The 17,583-nt window shown below is 50.5% G+C and overlaps 1 protein-coding gene across 1 annotated transcript; it reads left to right on the forward strand.

The window, feature by feature from the left end:
- Positions 1 to 75: 75 nt before the first annotated feature.
- On the forward strand, positions 76 to 17,583 carry Tbc1d13 (TBC1 domain family member 13). Its single transcript, XM_059259960.1, has 12 exons — positions 76 to 199; positions 1,084 to 1,157; positions 3,038 to 3,078; positions 3,609 to 3,670; positions 3,766 to 3,865; positions 6,126 to 6,208; positions 7,981 to 8,140; positions 12,846 to 13,056; positions 13,551 to 13,714; positions 16,088 to 16,248; positions 16,400 to 16,457; positions 17,219 to 17,583. The coding sequence occupies exons 1-12, from the start codon at positions 177 to 179 to the stop codon at positions 17,282 to 17,284; spliced, it is 1,203 nt and encodes a 400-aa protein (XP_059115943.1). The 5' UTR covers positions 76 to 176; the 3' UTR covers positions 17,285 to 17,583.

Consider the following 17,583-nt stretch of genomic DNA (forward strand, 5'->3'; position numbering starts at 1 on the left):
GTCACGTGATCCCGGGGCGGAACCAGCGCGGCCGGGCTCCTCCGGAACGTGCACGCTCTCGGTTGTGCTTCCCGCCGGAGGCTTTTGCGGAGCTCCCCGGGTCCCCGGACGGGGAGGGGGGGCAGTGGCGGCAGCTGGGGCTGCAGAAGCAGCCCGGGGGTCCGGAAGTCAACACCATGTCGAGTCTGCACAAGAGCCGGTAAGGAGGAGACCGGAGGGCAGGACTGAGCCTAGACCGCTCCGGCCGGGCCGCGCCTTCTCCCCGACCGAGCTGCTCAGCGCATGTGCGGCCAAGAATAGCCCCCACCCCCGGCGGAGGGTCCCCAGCGCCCACTTTACAACATCATTGCCTGTGTGGCGGGGGGAGAAGCAGAGATGCTTCTCTACGTTGCTGTCACCTTTCTCTCTCTCTCTCTCACTCTGGACCCCTTACCCTGGTGTCTCCCTCTTTCAGACCTATTACCCTCCCCACTTCCTGGCTCCAGGCTCCTCTTCTCCCCCTCCCCCCCCCGAAATACTCCTGTCCCTGTGCTCCTTGCTTATGAGAAACACGAGAGAGAACCCGAGCTCTCCAGTCTGGCCTCTTAATTCCCCCTCCCCGCCAAGGCTACATCTTGCCTCGTCGGCTAAATTTTGCTCACTCCAGGACTAATTTTTAGCCTTTTGTCCTTGCAGGCCCAAGAAGTCTGTGCCCCCTCCCCCTTCCCCAGCCAAGAGCAGTGGGAGTGGTGGGGAGACTGTTCAGGTCCGTTGTCTGTAGATCAAATTACTCCTGGTTGCGAAGCTTGGTTGTGTGAATTCAGGTAGTGGTGTGCTGCGGGCTGGGCTTGCCCACAGCAAATGCCCAGGAAATGCCAGCTCACTAACAGTGACTTGGTGTTAAGGTCTCATTTCAAACCGTTTGACTAGAACACCCCCCCACCCACCCCCTGCTCTTCGTTGGCATTTCGGACTTTAGAGGAAGAAACTTGTATTGCCCACTTCCCTAAGCTAGGAGTTGGAGACTGTTGGGTAAGGGATCGGTGGGCTACAAGATTGGTCATTAAGCCTGTTACCTTGGGGTTTCCTCTTCTGCCCTTGAAGGATTGCAGACTTCCAGGATGTCCTGAAGGAGCCCTCCATTGTGCTGGAAAAGCTCCGCGAGCTGAGCTTTAGTGGTAAGGCACAATTTTCCTTCCAGGTTCCCTGGAATAGCAGGGCTGAGAGGGAGGAGAAGCAGCAAGACCATACCCAAGGAGGCCAGGCCGACTTTCCAGAGCTGCTTGGAGGTTGTAGGAGTGGTAACCACCCTTCGGCCTTAGCTAGGAGGCACATGGTTCCCCAGATTGCCTGAAGTAGCCTGAAGATTGAAATGGGGTTGACCTTTTGAGCCTAGGAGAGGCGTTTGTCATTTCTCAGCTAGTTTCCTGAGTTTCAGAAGTTGCAGGGTGGTTCCCGGTTCCTCTGCCCGGCTTGGATCAGAGCTGACAGTGACCTTTGGTTAATGCTAAAACTCAAGCCTCAGAACACCAGCTTTAAGGAGTTGAACATCAGCCGTGTTTGACTTTGCCCTTCTCACATGGTTAATGTTCCAGCACAGATAACTGGCTCTTTACCCTGTTTGTAAAAACACCCCAAGGTGTTTGAATAGCTCCTTGTGGCACTGCTCTGCCCAGTAACTCGGCCAGGAAGGAGTTCACATTGCCTGGGTCATGCAGATTCTGAGGTAGGGGCATTGGCTCAGGGACACGGTCGTCAGAGCTGTTCTTGGGAGGTTCCTGGCGGCATTGCAGAAGTTGACCTTCCCATTCTGGAGTGCTGTGGAGGCCCCAGAGGGGAGGCCGTCTGTGGTGATCACACAGAGCTTGGGCTGCTCATTATGCCTGTGTCCTAATCCTTGGTTCTGTCTACAGATAAGTTCCTTTATCTGTAAGTGAGGATGAGGGAGCTAATCTTCCATACTTACTGGAACTAAAATGGGAATTAAGTGAAATCCTGGCTGTCTGGCACAGAGCTCTTAACCTGACAGTCTGATTTGAATTTCACAAATGTGGAATGGCATTTGTGTTCTGTGTCCTGTGCTAGGCAAGGAGCATCCACAAACATGCTTTTTATCTGTCTGAGGCCTCTCCATCTGTGGGAGTTACACACATTAAATTCATGCTCAAGTTTTTAGATAATTCTGGTTGTGATAGGTGTTATAGACAGCCACAGAGCCACTGTGTATGAGCAGAGATGCTGATGCCCAGTGTAGTGGTTCAAACTTTTAATCCCAGAACAGGAGGCAGAAGCAGGTGGATCTATGTGAGTTCAAGGCCAGACTGGTCTATGTAGTGAGTTCTCGCACAGCCAGAGTTACATCGTGAGACCCTGTCTCAAAAAGTAAAATAAAAATTAGAGAGCCTGAGGCTGGGCATATCATTCGGTTCATAGAGTGAACCAGCCTAGCATGAACAGAGCCCCACCTGTAAACTAGACATGGTGGCTGAATACACCTATAAATTCTGCCACTCAGGAGGAGGAGGAGGAGGCAGGAGGAGCATCAGTTCCTCCTTGGCTCCATAGTAAATTTGAGGCCAACCTGGGCTACATGAGCCTCTGCTTCCTCCCCGAAAAGAAGAGCCGAGTTGGTAGTTGATAATGACCTTTTTTTGGTGTTTCGAGACAGGGTTTCCCTGTGTAGCTTTGCGCCTTTCCTGGAACTCACTCTGTAGACCAGGCTGGCCTCGAACTCACAGAGATCCGCCTGGCTCTGCCTCCCGAGTGCTGGGATTAAAGGTGTGCGCCACCACCGCCCAGCGATAATGACCTTTTTGAAGAAGAAAATATCAAAGATGAGAAGGTTCAAAGAACATTCCAGAGAGATGAGGTTCTGGGCTGGGGGACAGGGCTGTGGACAGAAATTAGAGTTAGCATCCAGTTTAGACATTTCTTTGGTCCAGAATGGTTCCCCAAGTGCTTCCTGCCTACTCCACTCCCTGCCAACTGGCTCCAAGGTGTAAGGCTGGGGGGTTCTGGAACTCTGGCTTTGGGTGACCTTTGCCTGCTGTGTCCACAGGCATCCCCTGTGAGGGCGGACTGCGGTGCCTCTGCTGGAAGGTGGGTGTGCCTGGAGTGGGGCTTCTTGGTTTTGGGGTCCCCTGGGTCTTGCATGGACCTCCTCCTGGCCCCTCCTCTCTGTTCCTTTCCTTGCTTGTCTGAGGAAGTCTTTCTGGAAGTTGTGTTCTCTTGGTATCCTCTCCAGGATTCCTTTGGGGATGGAACACTTCGTAATGCCAGCAAAGATTTACACTTTCCGGTGCCTGTGCGCATTGGAAGTGACGTTGATTGGGACAAAACCAAGGCTGGCTCCCCCTGAAGCCACTAGCTGAGGTGGCGACAGCCTCTGTTCCTGGTTAGCAGCCCTTCAGTGCCATGTTCTCTTCTCATTAGAAGAGTCTGTGAGGAAAGCAGAGGGGACGGAGCTGGGGCTAGGAGGAGGGGGCCGCTCTTCAGGCCGGAGCTCCCGGTCACAGTCATCTCACCTGTTCCTGGCTTCATGAAGCCTTTCTTTTGAGGCCCTGTGTGCCACCACTGCTGTCTAGGACGGGGGCAGGGATGTCGCAAGAGCTGTTCTGTTCTCTGTGCAGATCCTCCTGAACTACCTCCCTTTGGAGAGAGCCTCGTGGACTTCCATCCTGGCCAAGCAGAGGTGAGACCTGTGAAGGAGGGCTTTCACCTCACACAGAGCCTGTCTTGCTTCCTGTGGGTGCTTCTCTGGACTCATCCTTCTCTTCACTCCTGCAGAGGCCTCTATTCTCAGTTCCTGAGAGAAATGATTATCCAGCCTGGCATTGCCAAGGCCAACATGGGTGTATCCAGGGAGGATGTGACCTTTGAGGACCATGTAAGTAAGATTGGCATCAAGGGATGAATATGGACATGGGGAGGGGTGAGGCTTGGACCAGGCAAGGGCCCCTTGCTGGAGGACAGATGGGGCCTAGCCTGCATTCCCGTCAGTTCCTCCCTCTTCATCACGTTTCCCAGCCCTTGGAAACAGTGGCGTCTCCCTGCTTACTCTAGGTACAAGTTAACCACAGGAGCCCTAGGCCCGGTTAGTAACATAAGTGAGAACCATTGTCCCAAGGGTGCTGTGGGAGTCGTACTGTACCAGGAGCTCTTTGGGCATGGTCTCTGGAAACCACACCCCAGTACTTTTGTTTTGTTTTTAGTAAAAAGTTAATTAAGCTGGGTGGTGGTGGCACATGCCTTTACCCAGCACTTGGAGGCAGTGAACTCTGTGAGTTTCAGGACAGCCAGAGCTGTTACGCAGAGAAACAACTCGAAAAACCAAAACCAAACAAACCAAACAAAAAAACAATAAAAGCATTTTTTTAGCTTAAATGAAGCATTTGTTTTATGTGTATGAGCAGTTTGTGTATGTGTATGTGTGTGCACTACTGCATGCACACTTGCTCGGAAGAGGGTGCCACCCCATGGAACTGGAGTTCGGATGGTTATGAGCCACCATGTGGTGCTGGGAACTGAGGTCCTTTGTTACGAGTAGTACATGCTCCATGCTGGGAGGATGCACGATTTTATTTCTAGCACTCAGGAAGCAGAGGCAGGTGGATCTCTGAGTTCCAGGCCAGCCTGGTCTACATAGTGAGTTCCAGGACAGCCAGGCCTATATTAAGAGACCCTGTCTCCAAAAGTCTAAATAAATAAGTAAAAGAGTATTACATGCTTTTAACCACTGGTCTCTCTCCAGTCCCCCATGGTTTGCTTTTTAAGATAGAGTCCTGGGCCTGGAGAGATGACCTAGTGGTTAAGAGCACTGACTGCTCCTCCACAGGACCTCGGTTCAATTCCCAGCACCCACATGGCAGCTCACAACTGTCTGTAACTCCAGCTCCAGGGGATCCAACACCCTCACACAGACATACTTGCAGGCAAAACACCAATGTACATGAAATAAATGTAAATTAAAAAAAAAAAAAAAAGACAGTCTTGCTGGGTAGTGGTGGTGGTGGTGGTGGTGGTGCACATTCCTTTAATCCCAGTACTTGGGAGGCAGAGGCAGGTGGATCTCTGGGGGTTGTGGCCAGTCTGGTCTACGTAGTTGAGTTCCAGGACAGCCAGGGCTACACAGAGAAACCCTGTCTCGAAAAAAAGAGTCTTTTTGTATATTTCATGCTGGCCTGGACTCAGTTTATAGCCAAGAGTGACCCTGAACCTAAAAACATTTTAAAAATTGATTATTAGTTTGTCTGTGGGTGCCAGTGAGGGTTTATGTCATGGCAGACGAGAGGTGAGAGGATCATTTGTGTCGGTTCCTGCCCTGCCCCCACCTGTGTTGGGGACTGAACTTAGGTCTACGCTAGTGCAGCAAACACCTTTGCCTACTAAGCCATTTTGCAGGCTCAGAATGGATTTGTTTGTTTGTTTTTTGAGGCAGGATCTTGCTATATAGCCTAGGCTTGTCTCAAATTTGGAATCTTCCTGCTTCAGCCCTCCCAAGATCTGGGATTTATCCCTGGCTAAATGTTCATTTTTTTGCCTTTTTATGGGCTTGGAGGTTGAGCAGAGGATCTAAACGTGGTAGGCAATCACTCTGCCACTGCACTGCACGTCTCTCCTCACCCTGGGTTCTTGAGGAAGGTACTAGGATTGTATAGTTGAAGAAAGAACAGGGCAGAGGTAAGGATGAAATAAGTGCCAGTCCAAGGCCTGGAGAAAGTCCTGTTTTTCTCTTCCTATACTGAACTCCTTCATGTATACTTGACAGGGCCGGAAGTGTAGCTGGGCTGGCCCCAGACCCATCCTCCCAGATAGGAGTTGACTACCTAAAGCCCTGGTAGATAATGAACTGACATTTATTCATTCACCCTTTGGACAGTGCTCAGTGAGTGATTGCTACATGCACACTTCTGACTGGGGCGCTGCCTAGAGCACTGTCTGCCATACAGAGCAGGCTGCAAAGCTCTCTGCTGGCTGTGTAGTGTGGAAGTGCCTCTAGAGAACCTGGGAGGCTTTGGGAAGCCTGTGCCTGCTGGGTGGACTGAGCCTGTCTGGACCGGAGCTGGGTCCGTAGGCCTTTGATATGAGACCGCCGAGCTGCAGCCCTGCCTGGTCCTTGCACACAGCGTCTGCTTCTCTCTTCACAGCCCCTCAACCCAAACCCTGATAGCAGGTGGAACACGTATTTTAAGGACAACGAGGTGCTACTGCAGATTGACAAAGATGTCCGGTAAGAGGCTCCCATGGGCTTTCTGCTGCAGGGTGGCCTTGAGAGGGTTTGTACCTGCAGTGGAGTACCAAAGGGCACTAGAGCCTGTATGTCTGGTTTCAGTGACAGCTTCACGAATTGACCTTGGGCAGGCGACTCGGGCTCTCTGAACTTATCTGGAAGCAGAAGTGAGGTGGCTCAAGTTAAGGGCATGTGCAGTGTGGGTCTTCACATATAATTTGAATTGTTGGGCTGGCTTTAGCATGCTGCAGAGGCCTTTGAAATGCTCAGTTGCCTTTAGAGAAGGGTCCTGGGAGCTGATCCCCCTTCACTTGGAGCCGCCTGACTAAGAGTCCTCTCTAGCACCCACTCCTTGTTTAGACAGGAGAGTCATGCACAGCGACTCAGTGGCATTCCCAAGGAATCCTGGGGCCAGTTCTGCCTGCAACAGCACAGGCCAGCTGCACCCATGTGAGGAGGGCTGGAGGTTTACCTGAGGAGCCAGACACGCAACCTGTCAACGCGTAGGCAAGTCAAAGGTTGCACTGCTGTGAGGGAGGAGAAGCTGGTGCTCTGAGGGAATAGGGGCCTTTTTAGAGGTGACTCAGCCTGAGATGCCAGGCGAGAGGGGGATGGGAGGCATGGGGCTGTGGGGAAGAGCTTCCTAGCCTGAGGAACTGATGTAGGAGTGCCCCGAGGCTTGAGATAAAGTCTACAGGAAGATCCTTACCCCCTGAGTGCTGCATCTCTGCCCAGATCCCTTGCTAGGTGCCCTCTGGATGCCCGAATCGGGTGGTACAGCAGGCGCTTGGTGCCTTTCTTCTCAGACTGGCATTGGAGCAGCCCTACCCATGAGATGCTGTACTGGTCAGGTTTAGGTGACGAGTCTCATCCTGCAGTTTGGGGTAGGGATTAGGGGCTCAGGCTCTTTCCCATTGGTGACGGCAGTAGCTTGTCAGTGTTTCCAGAGAGCCAGAGTGCAGTGTGCTGTGCCTAGGAGGTCTGAGGAGTGTACATGAATGCAGTGCCCTGTCATGCTCCGGATGCCCCCTGCTTGCTGTTCCTTGAGCATCTCTTCATGTCAGCAGAAGGTGTTCTGTTGTGCTTAACCAAACCTTTCCTGTGGAAGATGGCCATGTTTAATCCTTGTGCATATCCATGCATCTACAGACGGATGCGTGTAAATGTATGTGTGTGTATAAAATGTTTTTGCTGGGGATTGAACTCAGGACTTGACTCCTTATAAATATCAGACATACTTATATACATGTATATATAGTGCGTATTAGGCAAGTGTTCTACCACCAAGCCATAGCCTTAGCTCCTACACAAGTGCTTTTGACATGGAGAGGTGTTTGTGGTTTACGATAATTAGGCCTTATGACCATAAAGACCCTTAAAAAATGTACACATGTGTGTACCTCTTCACAAACACATATGTATATGTAATTTCTACTGCGTTTTTAAAAACAGTGTTTTGGGGGTTAAAATACTATTACTTTAGTTTTTGAAACAAAGTTTTACACTAGTCAAGGCTGCTCAGGAGCTCACTCTGTAGCTGAAGCTGGCCTTGAACTCAGGGCAATCCTCCTGCTTCAGGCCTTCCAAGTACTTGATTACAGGTGTGAGTCGTCATACCCAGCTGAACTGTTACAAACAAGCATACAGTTGGAGAGTAGCTCAGTGGCAGAGCACTTGTCTAGCATGGACCTAGGTTAGTCCCAGCGCTGTAAAATTAATCAAGTCACTATCATTGTTATCAATCAATGGTAACCTTCTTTCCATTCCAATAGGAGGCTGTGCCCAGATATATCCTTCTTCCAAAGAGCCACTGAGTACCCCTGCCTCCTCATCCTGGACCCACAGAATGAGTTCGAGACCCTTCGTAAGCGGGTGGAGCAGACAACATTGAAATCTCAGACAGTGGCCCGGAACCGGAGCGGGGTCACAAATGTAAGAGCCAGCTGGGGACCTGGGGTCTTTTTCTTTTTAAGATTTATTTATTTTGTTCAAGTGTTTGCCTGCATGTGCTTATGTGCCCCATGTACATGTTCGGTGCCTATGGAGGTCAAAAAAAGGCATTGGATCCCCTGGAACTGGAGTCAGAAGTAATTGTGAGTGCTAGGAATCGAACTCTGGTCCTCTGCAAGAGCAAGTGCTCTTAACTGCTGAGCCTTCACTCCAGCCCTCTGGGGTCCTTTCTTATTTAAAGATTTATTTATCTATTTATTTATTTTATGTATATGAGTGCTCTATTTGCATGTATGCCTGCACACCAGAAGAGGGCATCAGATCCCATTATAGATGTTTGTGAGCCATGTGGTTACTGGGAATTGAACTCAGGTCCTCTGGAAGAGCAGCCAGTGCTCCTAACATCTGAGTCATCTCTCCGGCCCCTGGGGTCTTTTCTTTTTTTCTTTTTTCTTTTCTCTTTTCTTTTTCTTTTTTTTTTTTTTTTTTTTTTTTTTTGGTTTTTCGAGACAGGGTTTCTCTGTGTAGCTTTGCGCCTTTCCTGGAACTCACTTTGTAGACCAGGCTGGCCTCGAACTCACAGAGATACGCCTTTCTCTGCCTCCCAAGTGCTGGGATTAAAGGCGTACGCCACCACCACCCAGCTCCTGGGATCTTTTCTTAACAGACTGTCCACTGCATGTGTCCTTTGGTCCACTGGCCCCAGTGCACTGGGTGCTTGCTAAAGGTTGGTGTCAGGGCCTTTCTGTGGTTCCAGCAGAGTATACTAGCTGCAGGATGAGAACGGCACTCTCCTCGTGCTCAGGCTCTGCCTCAGGTGAAGTGGAGATGGTTCTGAGAGAGAAGGCCCGGGTGTGAAGAGGGCAGTCCTGGGGTGGCTAGCAGCCCATCCAGGTCTGGATATCAGCTTCAGCTGACCTGTTTGGCAGCCAGGGAAGGATGGAGAAGAAACAGCATTCCAAGTGTTGTGGGGAGCATGTGCCAAAGTCTTCATATGTGAGAGAATGCCAGTGCTCAGGAAATAGGGGTCAGGCTAGTGACTCTGCTGCAGAAGACAAGAGCCCACCCCAGGAGCCACTGTGTCCCCCCTCCCACAGGCCATCTAGTGATGTCCCTGTGACCCACTGCAGACAGGGATCATGAAGCCACTGGTCACTGCCATGTGTGCTACATACGTGCCGCCATGTCCTCCTGAACACCCTGGAGGAAATCACCCAGCTGTTTCTCAGTCCCAGGGCTGGTGGTCAGTTTTGGATTTGTGTTGACTGTTGATACTTATTTACCATATAAATGTAATTTATCTTTTTTCTTTTTTTAAAAAAAACTTTGTTATTGTACAACGTTCAAAATGGATAGGACAGTGTAGCTGTAGCAGGCAGACACTGCCCTGATGAGCATCATGTGCCCGTTCTGATGGCCATGAATGTACCAAAGGTGCCGCCACTCTGCATCATGGTTTTCCCAATGCTGCCATCATCTCCCGACCCACATTCCAATCCCAAGATAGGAGAAGGTGCCACAAACAGCGCCCAGCCGCCATGCCCATGGCACAACAAAGCCCGTCTTTACCTGGTGGAAGCAGCTGGGCTGGGACTGCCTGTAGGGACCCACGACCACTGGCATCCCATGCGCTGCTTCATGGTCTCACTCCAAAAGTCTAGTTTATCATTTGTATTGTGGAAAAATAAATGAAGGCCCCATGGCTAGAAGCCGTGAGGCAGCAGAGGGGATGCTGGAGGTGCTAGAGGAGCTGGTGGTGGGAGGTCAGCCGGGGCCTCTGTCCCGAGGTCGGGGGGCTCTTGGAGTATTCTGAGCAGGCAGCAACTTTTGGTTCAGGTGTCCTTGGGCGTGGAAGGGAGATCAGAAGAGATGGCTGCATTTGTCTAGACCAGAATTTGCTGTCTGGTTAGAGCAGGGACAGATCTGGGACACACAGGAAGGGTAAACCTTGAGCGATGTTGAGCTCCGGGATCTAGCAGACCCCACCATTAGGGCAGCTGCTATGTCCAAAAAAGGTGTATGACCTTATTTCTCCGTTTAGACCCACTGCTTTGGGACCTGTAGTGAGTAGTGACTTGTTCCCACATGTCACTGGGCTTTCATATCGGCAGGAAAGCTCTCCTGTGCAGCCTCCCCAGCAGGGAGTGGAGGATTGTACAAATTTCTTTTCCCAGAGTTGCTAACTAGTCAAGATGCTGATGGGGCAGTGAGGACAGATGCTGTCACTCCTGGTCCCATGTACCTGCCTGGGGTTAGTGTCAGCATTTAGGCATCTGTACTGGCCTGCCCTTAGGGTCCCGACAGGATATATCCTCAGCTGTAGTCACTAAGAGCACCCACTGTGTGCATTTCCTGTTTCCTTATAAAAAGGCTTTGCCTATGCCCGCCCCCCCTCACCTTCTCTGCCCCCTTCTCTGAACTTTCTCCTCCCCTCAATAAACCTCCCATGTGGGACCTGTTGTGACTCCTTCGAGCCAGTTTTAAAATACAACAGTTAGGGTCCACCAGAGTTGTTGGGCATAGCCCAGGCTTGGTGAAGGAACCGTGGCTCGGTTTTTGTGCATCCCTCTTGGCGTGGACGCTGATTGCCTGGATGAAGGCCCAACCTTGTTAATCCTTTCATAGTATTGTCTGTGCGGGTCATGCTGTACCCATTTACCTTTGGATCTGGTCCTGAAGCTCCATCCCTAGGATTCTGGACCTGTAGTGGGGTCAGTTAAGTCAATCTGTGTGACTCTGGGCATGATCGCTCCTGGCCTGCCCGGCTGAGGAACAGTTAGAGGAAATGATGTCATGGAAAGCAGGTTCTTGGAAAGCTGGAAGCACTTCTTGGGAGAAAAGCCTGCTCCAGCAGTTTGGCACACAGGCTCTGGGCTAGCCAGTCCAGGTTCAAGTCTGTGTGGGCCTGTTTCCTCGTCTTGAACTCTTCAGAGGTGGTGCTGTGGCTCAAAGCCTGGAGTCTGAGGCAGGAGGATCAGCTCCAGGCCATCCTCAGCTAGATGATGAGTTGGAAGTCCAGGCTGAACCATGTTAAGTTCTGTTGAAAAAAAGAAAGTGGCCTTGAGAGAAGATGGAGGAGTATGGTCTGCTCCTGGGCTGCGTGTGTTTCTGTCATATACATGTATGACGGGTATGTAGAGTTAGCCTGGGCTCCCTGGACTCCTAAGACAGCCTTGTACAGCTCTGTACCCACTGCTGGAGCAGGCTGATCCCCTAAATGTCCTGGGGTTCGGCAGAGCCGCTGATGTTGTGGACCCTTTTTCTTGTTGTGAACTGGTTTTATGCAGTCCAGGTTGGCCTAGAACTCTGTATGTAGCTGAGGCCGGCATTGAACCCCTCATCCTCTCGATTCTACCTGCAAGTGCTGGGATTTACAGGCCTGCACCACCACATGCAGCCAGGGCTTTATTTTCAGTTGAAGTATACAGACTTAAAAATGCACACATGGGCTGGAGAGATGGCTTAGAGGTTAAGAGCACTGACTGTTCTTCCGGAGGTCCTGAGTTCAATTCCCAGCACCCACATGGTGGCTGACAACTGTCTATAATGAGATCTGATGCCATCTTCTGGCCTGCAGGCATACATGCAGGCAGAACACTGTATACATAATAAATGAATATATCTTTTTTTTTTTAAAAAATGCACACATTTTATGTATATAGCTAGATTTGTTTTTCTTTTTTTTCCTTTTTTTTAAACAATTGGGAGGCAGAGCCAGGTAGATCTCTGTGAGATTGAGGCCAGCCTGGTCTCCAGAGCGAGATCTAGGACAGGCACCAAAAGTACACAGAGAAACACTATCTTGAAAAAAATTAAAAAAAAAAAAAAATATATATATATATATATATATATATATATATATATATATTTATTTATTTAGTATGTATACAGTGTTCTGCCTGCAGGCCAGAAGAGGGCACCAGATCTCATTATAGATGGTTGTGAGCCACCATGTGGGTGCTGGGAATTGAACCCAGGTCCTCTGGAAGAACAGCCAGTGCTCTTAACTTCTGAGCCATCTCTCCTGCCCCAGATTTGTTTTCCTGATGGATGCACCTGTGTAACCACCAATCAAGATGAAGATTTCTCACTGTGCAGGAGGCCCCTTCCCTCTCCCTGTCAGTTCCTTTACCACAGAATTTACCTTTGTTTTGTTGTTATGTTTGGTTGGTTTTGCTTTGTTTCCTTTGTTTTGTTTTTAAAGACAGGGTCTCATTCTGTAGACCAGGCTGGCCTCAAACTCACAGAGATCCACCTGCCTCTGCCTCTCAAGTGCCAGGACTGTCATTGCCTGTTCTGACCTCTGGTTTTTTTTGTTTTTTTTTTTTCTTCTTCTTCTTCTTCTTCTTTTTTTTTTTTTTTTGTTTTGTTTTTTGTTTTTCAAGACAGGATTTCTCTGTGTAGCCCTGGCTGTCCTGGAACTCGCTCTGTAGACCAGGCTGGCCTCGAACTCACAGAGATCTGCTTGCGTCTGCCTCTTAGTGCTGGGATTAAAGACGTGTGCCACTGCCGCCCTGCTCTGACCTGTCTTTAACCTCGTTGTCACTTCAGTGTCTTCCTTGACCTGCCTCTTCTTGTGGCTGACAGGTTCCTCCAGGCCCTGTCTTGCCCAGAAGCTAGGATGTTAAGTCAAGTTGGCCTTCATGGGAACATTTGACCTGCTAACAGGCTCTCCTCTTCTCCCTAGATGAGCTCCCCACACAAGAGCAGCACACCGCCGGCCCTGAACGAGTATGAGGTTCTGCCCAATGGCTGTGAAGCCCACTGGGAGGTGGTAGAGCGGATCCTGTTCATCTATGCCAAGCTCAACCCTGGCATCGCTTATGTGCAGGGCATGAATGAGATCGTGGGCCCCCTGTACTATACTTTTGCCACTGACCCCAACAGCGAGTGGAAAGGTAGACAGGCTCTTAGCCTCCTGAATTTCCTATTGCTGCCCCCTAGAGAAAGAGAATGGGACTAGCCAGGCTGATGGGCCGTCTGGGGCTCCAGAGCCCCATCTACTTTCAGATACCTATGCTCATATCAGAGCAGGTGCTGGCCTGGATTGTATCTAAGACCCTTCCCAGCTCTGCCTTCTAGAATACTGCTTTTCACCGATCTGTTGGTATTTGTAACTTTCTGTAGAGTAGATGGTCACAAGCAGCTGAAAGATGTGACCCATTGGCATAGTGTATGATAAACTGCTGAGTGGACTGTGGGCCTAGAAGGTGAGGCAGAAGTGGTGGTACCCTTAGAGGTGGACAGGGGCCAAGGTGAGGGACCCATTCCAGCCTCACAGGTGCAGCTGGGTGACACATAGAAGTGGGGTGTATGTCCGGGGTGAGAGGTGAGGAGGGACTGAAGAACACCTCATTCCCTGTGTCCACCCTCACCTCACTGTCTGTCCCAGAGCACGCTGAAGCCGACACCTTTTTCTGCTTCACCAACCTCATGGCTGAGATCCGGGACAACTTCATCAAGAGCCTGGATGACTCCCAGTGCGGCATCACCTACAAGATGGAAAAGGTGTACTCCACCTTGAAGGACAAGGATGTAGAACTCTACCTGAAACTGGTGAGGACCAGACCACAGGCGGGACACATTGACAGAGCACACGGGTAGGGCACAGGCCTGGCACACAGCTGCCTGAGTCTGGGGGCTGGAAGTGGCTGCAGTTGAGAACACTGGGCATTTACTTTGGATACGGCCCAGTGCCAGGGGATGCTGACCCGTGTGCTGAGGCAGGCCTGGGAGCCTGGCAGCTGAGCATAGGAGCCCTGTAGGCTAGGAGGGGAGTGGAAAGTTAGGAGTGGTGCTTGTAGGCTTGAATGTGGTGGCGTAAGCCTTTAGTCCCAGCATTTGGGAAGCAAAGGCAGAAGGATCTCTGAGTTCGAGGCCAGCCTGGTGAGTTCCAGGACAGCCAGGAATAATACAGAGACACTTTGTCTCAAAAAAAAAAAACACCAAAAAAATGTTGGGTGGTGGTGGTGCACACCTTTAATCCCAGCACTCAGGAGGCAGAGGCAGGCAGATATGTAAGTTTGAGGACAGCCTGGTCTACACAGAGAAACCCTGCCTCAAAAAAACAAAAAACAAAGAAGATACAGGTGTTTAGCACCAAGCCCAGCCACATTAGTTCAGTCCCTGGGACCCACATGGTAGAAGGAGAACCGACTCCTGCAGGTTGTCCTTTATTCTACATACCTCCCTCCAACAAATACATTCAAACTGTAATACGCTTGTGTATTTCATAAAATAGTTGAGTTTAAGCTAGACAGGGAGACAAATCCTAGGATAAGGTTCAAGCCAGCCTGGCCTACATAGTGAGTTTAAGACCAGTTTATATGGAAACCTACCTTAAGAATAAATTAAGGAGCCAGATGGTGGTAGTGCATGCCTTTAATCCCAGTACTTGGGAGGCAGAGGCAGGCAGATCTCTGTGAGTTTGAGGCCAGCCTGGTCTACAAAGTGAGTTCCAGGACACCCAGGGCTACACAGAGAAACCCTGTCTCCAAAACAAGCAAAACAAAACAAAACAAAACCTAAAAAAAAAAAAAAAAAAAAAGACACATTTTTACATATAAATGTTGCAAGTGTTATGTGGGGATGTGGCTCCATTGATGGAATGCTTGCCTAGCATGCATGAAGCCCTGGGCTCATCTGGGTTCCATTCTCAGTGGTATATTAACCGGCCACAGTGGTACATGCCTGTAATCTCAACTCTCAGAGGTGGAAGCCAGGGATATCAGGAGTTTAAGGTCATATTTGGCTTCATGGTGACTTTGACCCCAACCTGGGCTGTACATAAAAAAACATTTAAAAAAAAAAAAAATGAAGCCAGGCTTGGTGGCACACACCTTTAATCCCAGCACTCAGGAGACAGAGGCAGACAGATCTTTGTGAGTTCAAGATCACCTTGGTCTCAAGTTCCAGGACAGCCAGGGCTGTTACACAGAGAAACCCTGTCTCAAAAAACAAAACCAAACAAAAACATAAACAATGAATAGGAACAACAACAAAAAAAGCCAATACTCAGGAAGCAGAGGCAGGCCGATTTCTGTGAGTTTGAAGTTAGCCTGATCTACACAGTGGGTTCAAGACCAGCCAGGGCTATATGATGAGACCTTGTCTAAAAAACAAGTTTATAAAATGTTTTGTGAAAAAAAAATATGGACACATATATTTTTTAATTTTTTTTAAAGATTTATTTATTTATTTATTTATTATGTATACAACATTCTGTCTCTGTATATGCCTGCACGCTAGAAGAGGGCACCAGATCTCATTATAGATGGTTGTGAGCCACCATGTGGTTGCTGGGAATTGAACTCAGGACCTCTGGAAGAGCAGCCAGTGCTCTTAACCTCTGAGCCATCTCTTCAGCCCTTTTTAATATTCTTATTTTATTTTATTTTGGTTTTTTGAGGCGGGGTTTGTCTGTTTAGTCCTGGCTGTCCTGGAACTCACTTTGTAGACCAGGCTGGCCTCAAACTCAAGAAGTCTGCCTGCCTCTGCCTCCCCAGCATGGGGATTAAAGGTGCGTACCACCATGCCTGTCTTGAAGCATTCATTTTTAAATGAATACGGAATGCTGTTTTTGCTGTGTGGTGCATGCTCTTTCTGTTAATACCCTCTGTGGCTCACCAAAGTGCTTCTCTCTTGGGGATTTCTGTTCTGTGAGGTTGTTTCATGGGTTATGGAAGCTGAGCACAGGTACTGTGCCTGGTGCTGGTCCTTGTTCACGTGGTAAGCCATCATTTCCAAATCCGAAGGGCTTCTAGTGTGTCTTGAAGAAATCAAAAGATATGGCAGTGTTGGGTGGGCTAGCAGCAGCTGCCCCCTAGTGGGCGGAGACTCTGTGCGGCCCCTCCAAGGGTCCTAGCAGGGCTTGTTCCTAGGCTCTGTTTTCTTTGTGCAGCTGACCCCCGATCCCTGCTGTCTCCCCAGCAAGAGCAGAATATCAAGCCCCAGTTCTTCGCCTTCCGCTGGCTGACACTGCTCCTGTCACAGGAGTTCTTGCTGCCCGACGTCATCCGCATCTGGGACTCCCTCTTCGCCGACGACAACCGCTTTGACTTCCTCCTCCTGGTCTGCTGTGCCATGCTCATGTGAGTGGGGCCATAATTTGCCCTGTCTGTAAGGAAAGTGGACCGGGTGTCGGGCCAGCGGGACTTGCTGAGGGTGAAGGAGTAAGTGGCCGGCTGCCGGCCTGCTCCTGGGACATCCAGGCCCCAGCCATGGCTGCTTGTTTCCTTGCAGACTGATCCGGGAGCAGTTGCTGGAGGGGGATTTCACCGTCAACATGCGGCTTCTGCAGGTAATGGGCACTGGAGGGGAAGCCAGTCTCAGCCACAGGGCAGACACTTTCCACCTTCCACCCTGCAGCCGCCACTGTGGCAGGCTAGCACAGAAACAGGAGCATGTGTTGTGGGTTCAGGGTCCAGACTCCTGACCACATTTGGTTTGGATCTGAGTTGAATCTTGGTCTTCACAGACCTTGAGTAGTGCAAGTCCTTGGCCCTCCAGGACTCTGGACGACAAGATGAAGGTAGTGGATGTTGCTGAGTATGCTCAGGCAGGGAGGTGTGTGTCAGGAGGGTCTGACAGCCAACCTGAGGTTCACGTGTGTTCTGCTCTGCTTGTCATGTGACTTGAGCCAAGTGACATTTTCTAGGCCTCAGTGTCTTTACCAACTCCTGGCTTAGGCTTGGTTTTCAAACACCTCACTAGCTAGGTCTGTAAGATGGATGTAATCACAGCACCCCTTCTTGGGGCTCCTCAGGGGCTACGCTGCCCGAAGTAGCTCCAGCCTCTGCATGGGTGTGGCTCCAGGTTCTATGTCAGGAGATGGGAGGGCTGAGGCCTTGGGCACCCCAGTTCTAAGACAGACTGTGAGACCCTTTGGACCTTGGGAGTTGTGACCTCAGTGACACGCTGGTATACCATGGTCCCTGCCCCGGTGCCACACCATGTTGCCATACCATGTGCCATCTGTGTGGGGAGGCGGTGGGTGTGGTGAGTGGAACACAGTGAGGCTACTCCAAGAGCAGAGCACATTGTGATCTTCTTCGCATCCAGGATTACCCCATCACAGACGTCTGCCAGATCCTACAGAAAGCCAAGGAACTCCAAGACTCGAAGTAACCTGGTCGCAAGAGGCCTGGGTTTGGAAGAGCAGCCCCCTGCGCTCTACACCCTGGGTTGTGGGACCCAGAGCAGCCAGTGGGAAAGGCAGCCTGAGGGCAAGCTGCAGGCTTGGCCAGCGCCAGGTCTTCCCACCCTGGTTCCCATGGTCCAGGCTCCTCCTCCTGGAGCACACTGTTGTGCTCCTCCCCAGTGCTCGGCCCTGCCGTTCTCCCTGCACTTCAGCCCTGCGCCCCTCCGCCCAGGCTGCCGAGCAGGGCTGGAGCCCTGAGACCCTCTGCCCAGGCTGCCGAGCAGGG

Source organism: Peromyscus eremicus, chromosome 4 (genome assembly GCF_949786415.1).
Source record: "Peromyscus eremicus chromosome 4, PerEre_H2_v1, whole genome shotgun sequence".
Lineage (NCBI taxonomy): Eukaryota > Metazoa > Chordata > Mammalia > Rodentia > Cricetidae > Peromyscus > Peromyscus eremicus.

Coding starts and splice junctions, on each gene's coding strand:
- Tbc1d13 (XM_059259960.1), top strand. CDS start 177: ATGTCGAGTCTGCACAAGAGCCG. Junction 3,866..6,125: donor ATGTGACCTTTGAGGACCAT/GTAAGTAAGATT, acceptor CTCTCTTCACAG/CCCCTCAACCCAAACCCTGA. Junction 16,249..16,399: donor GTCTGCTGTGCCATGCTCAT/GTGAGTGGGGCC, acceptor GTTTCCTTGCAG/ACTGATCCGGGAGCAGTTGC.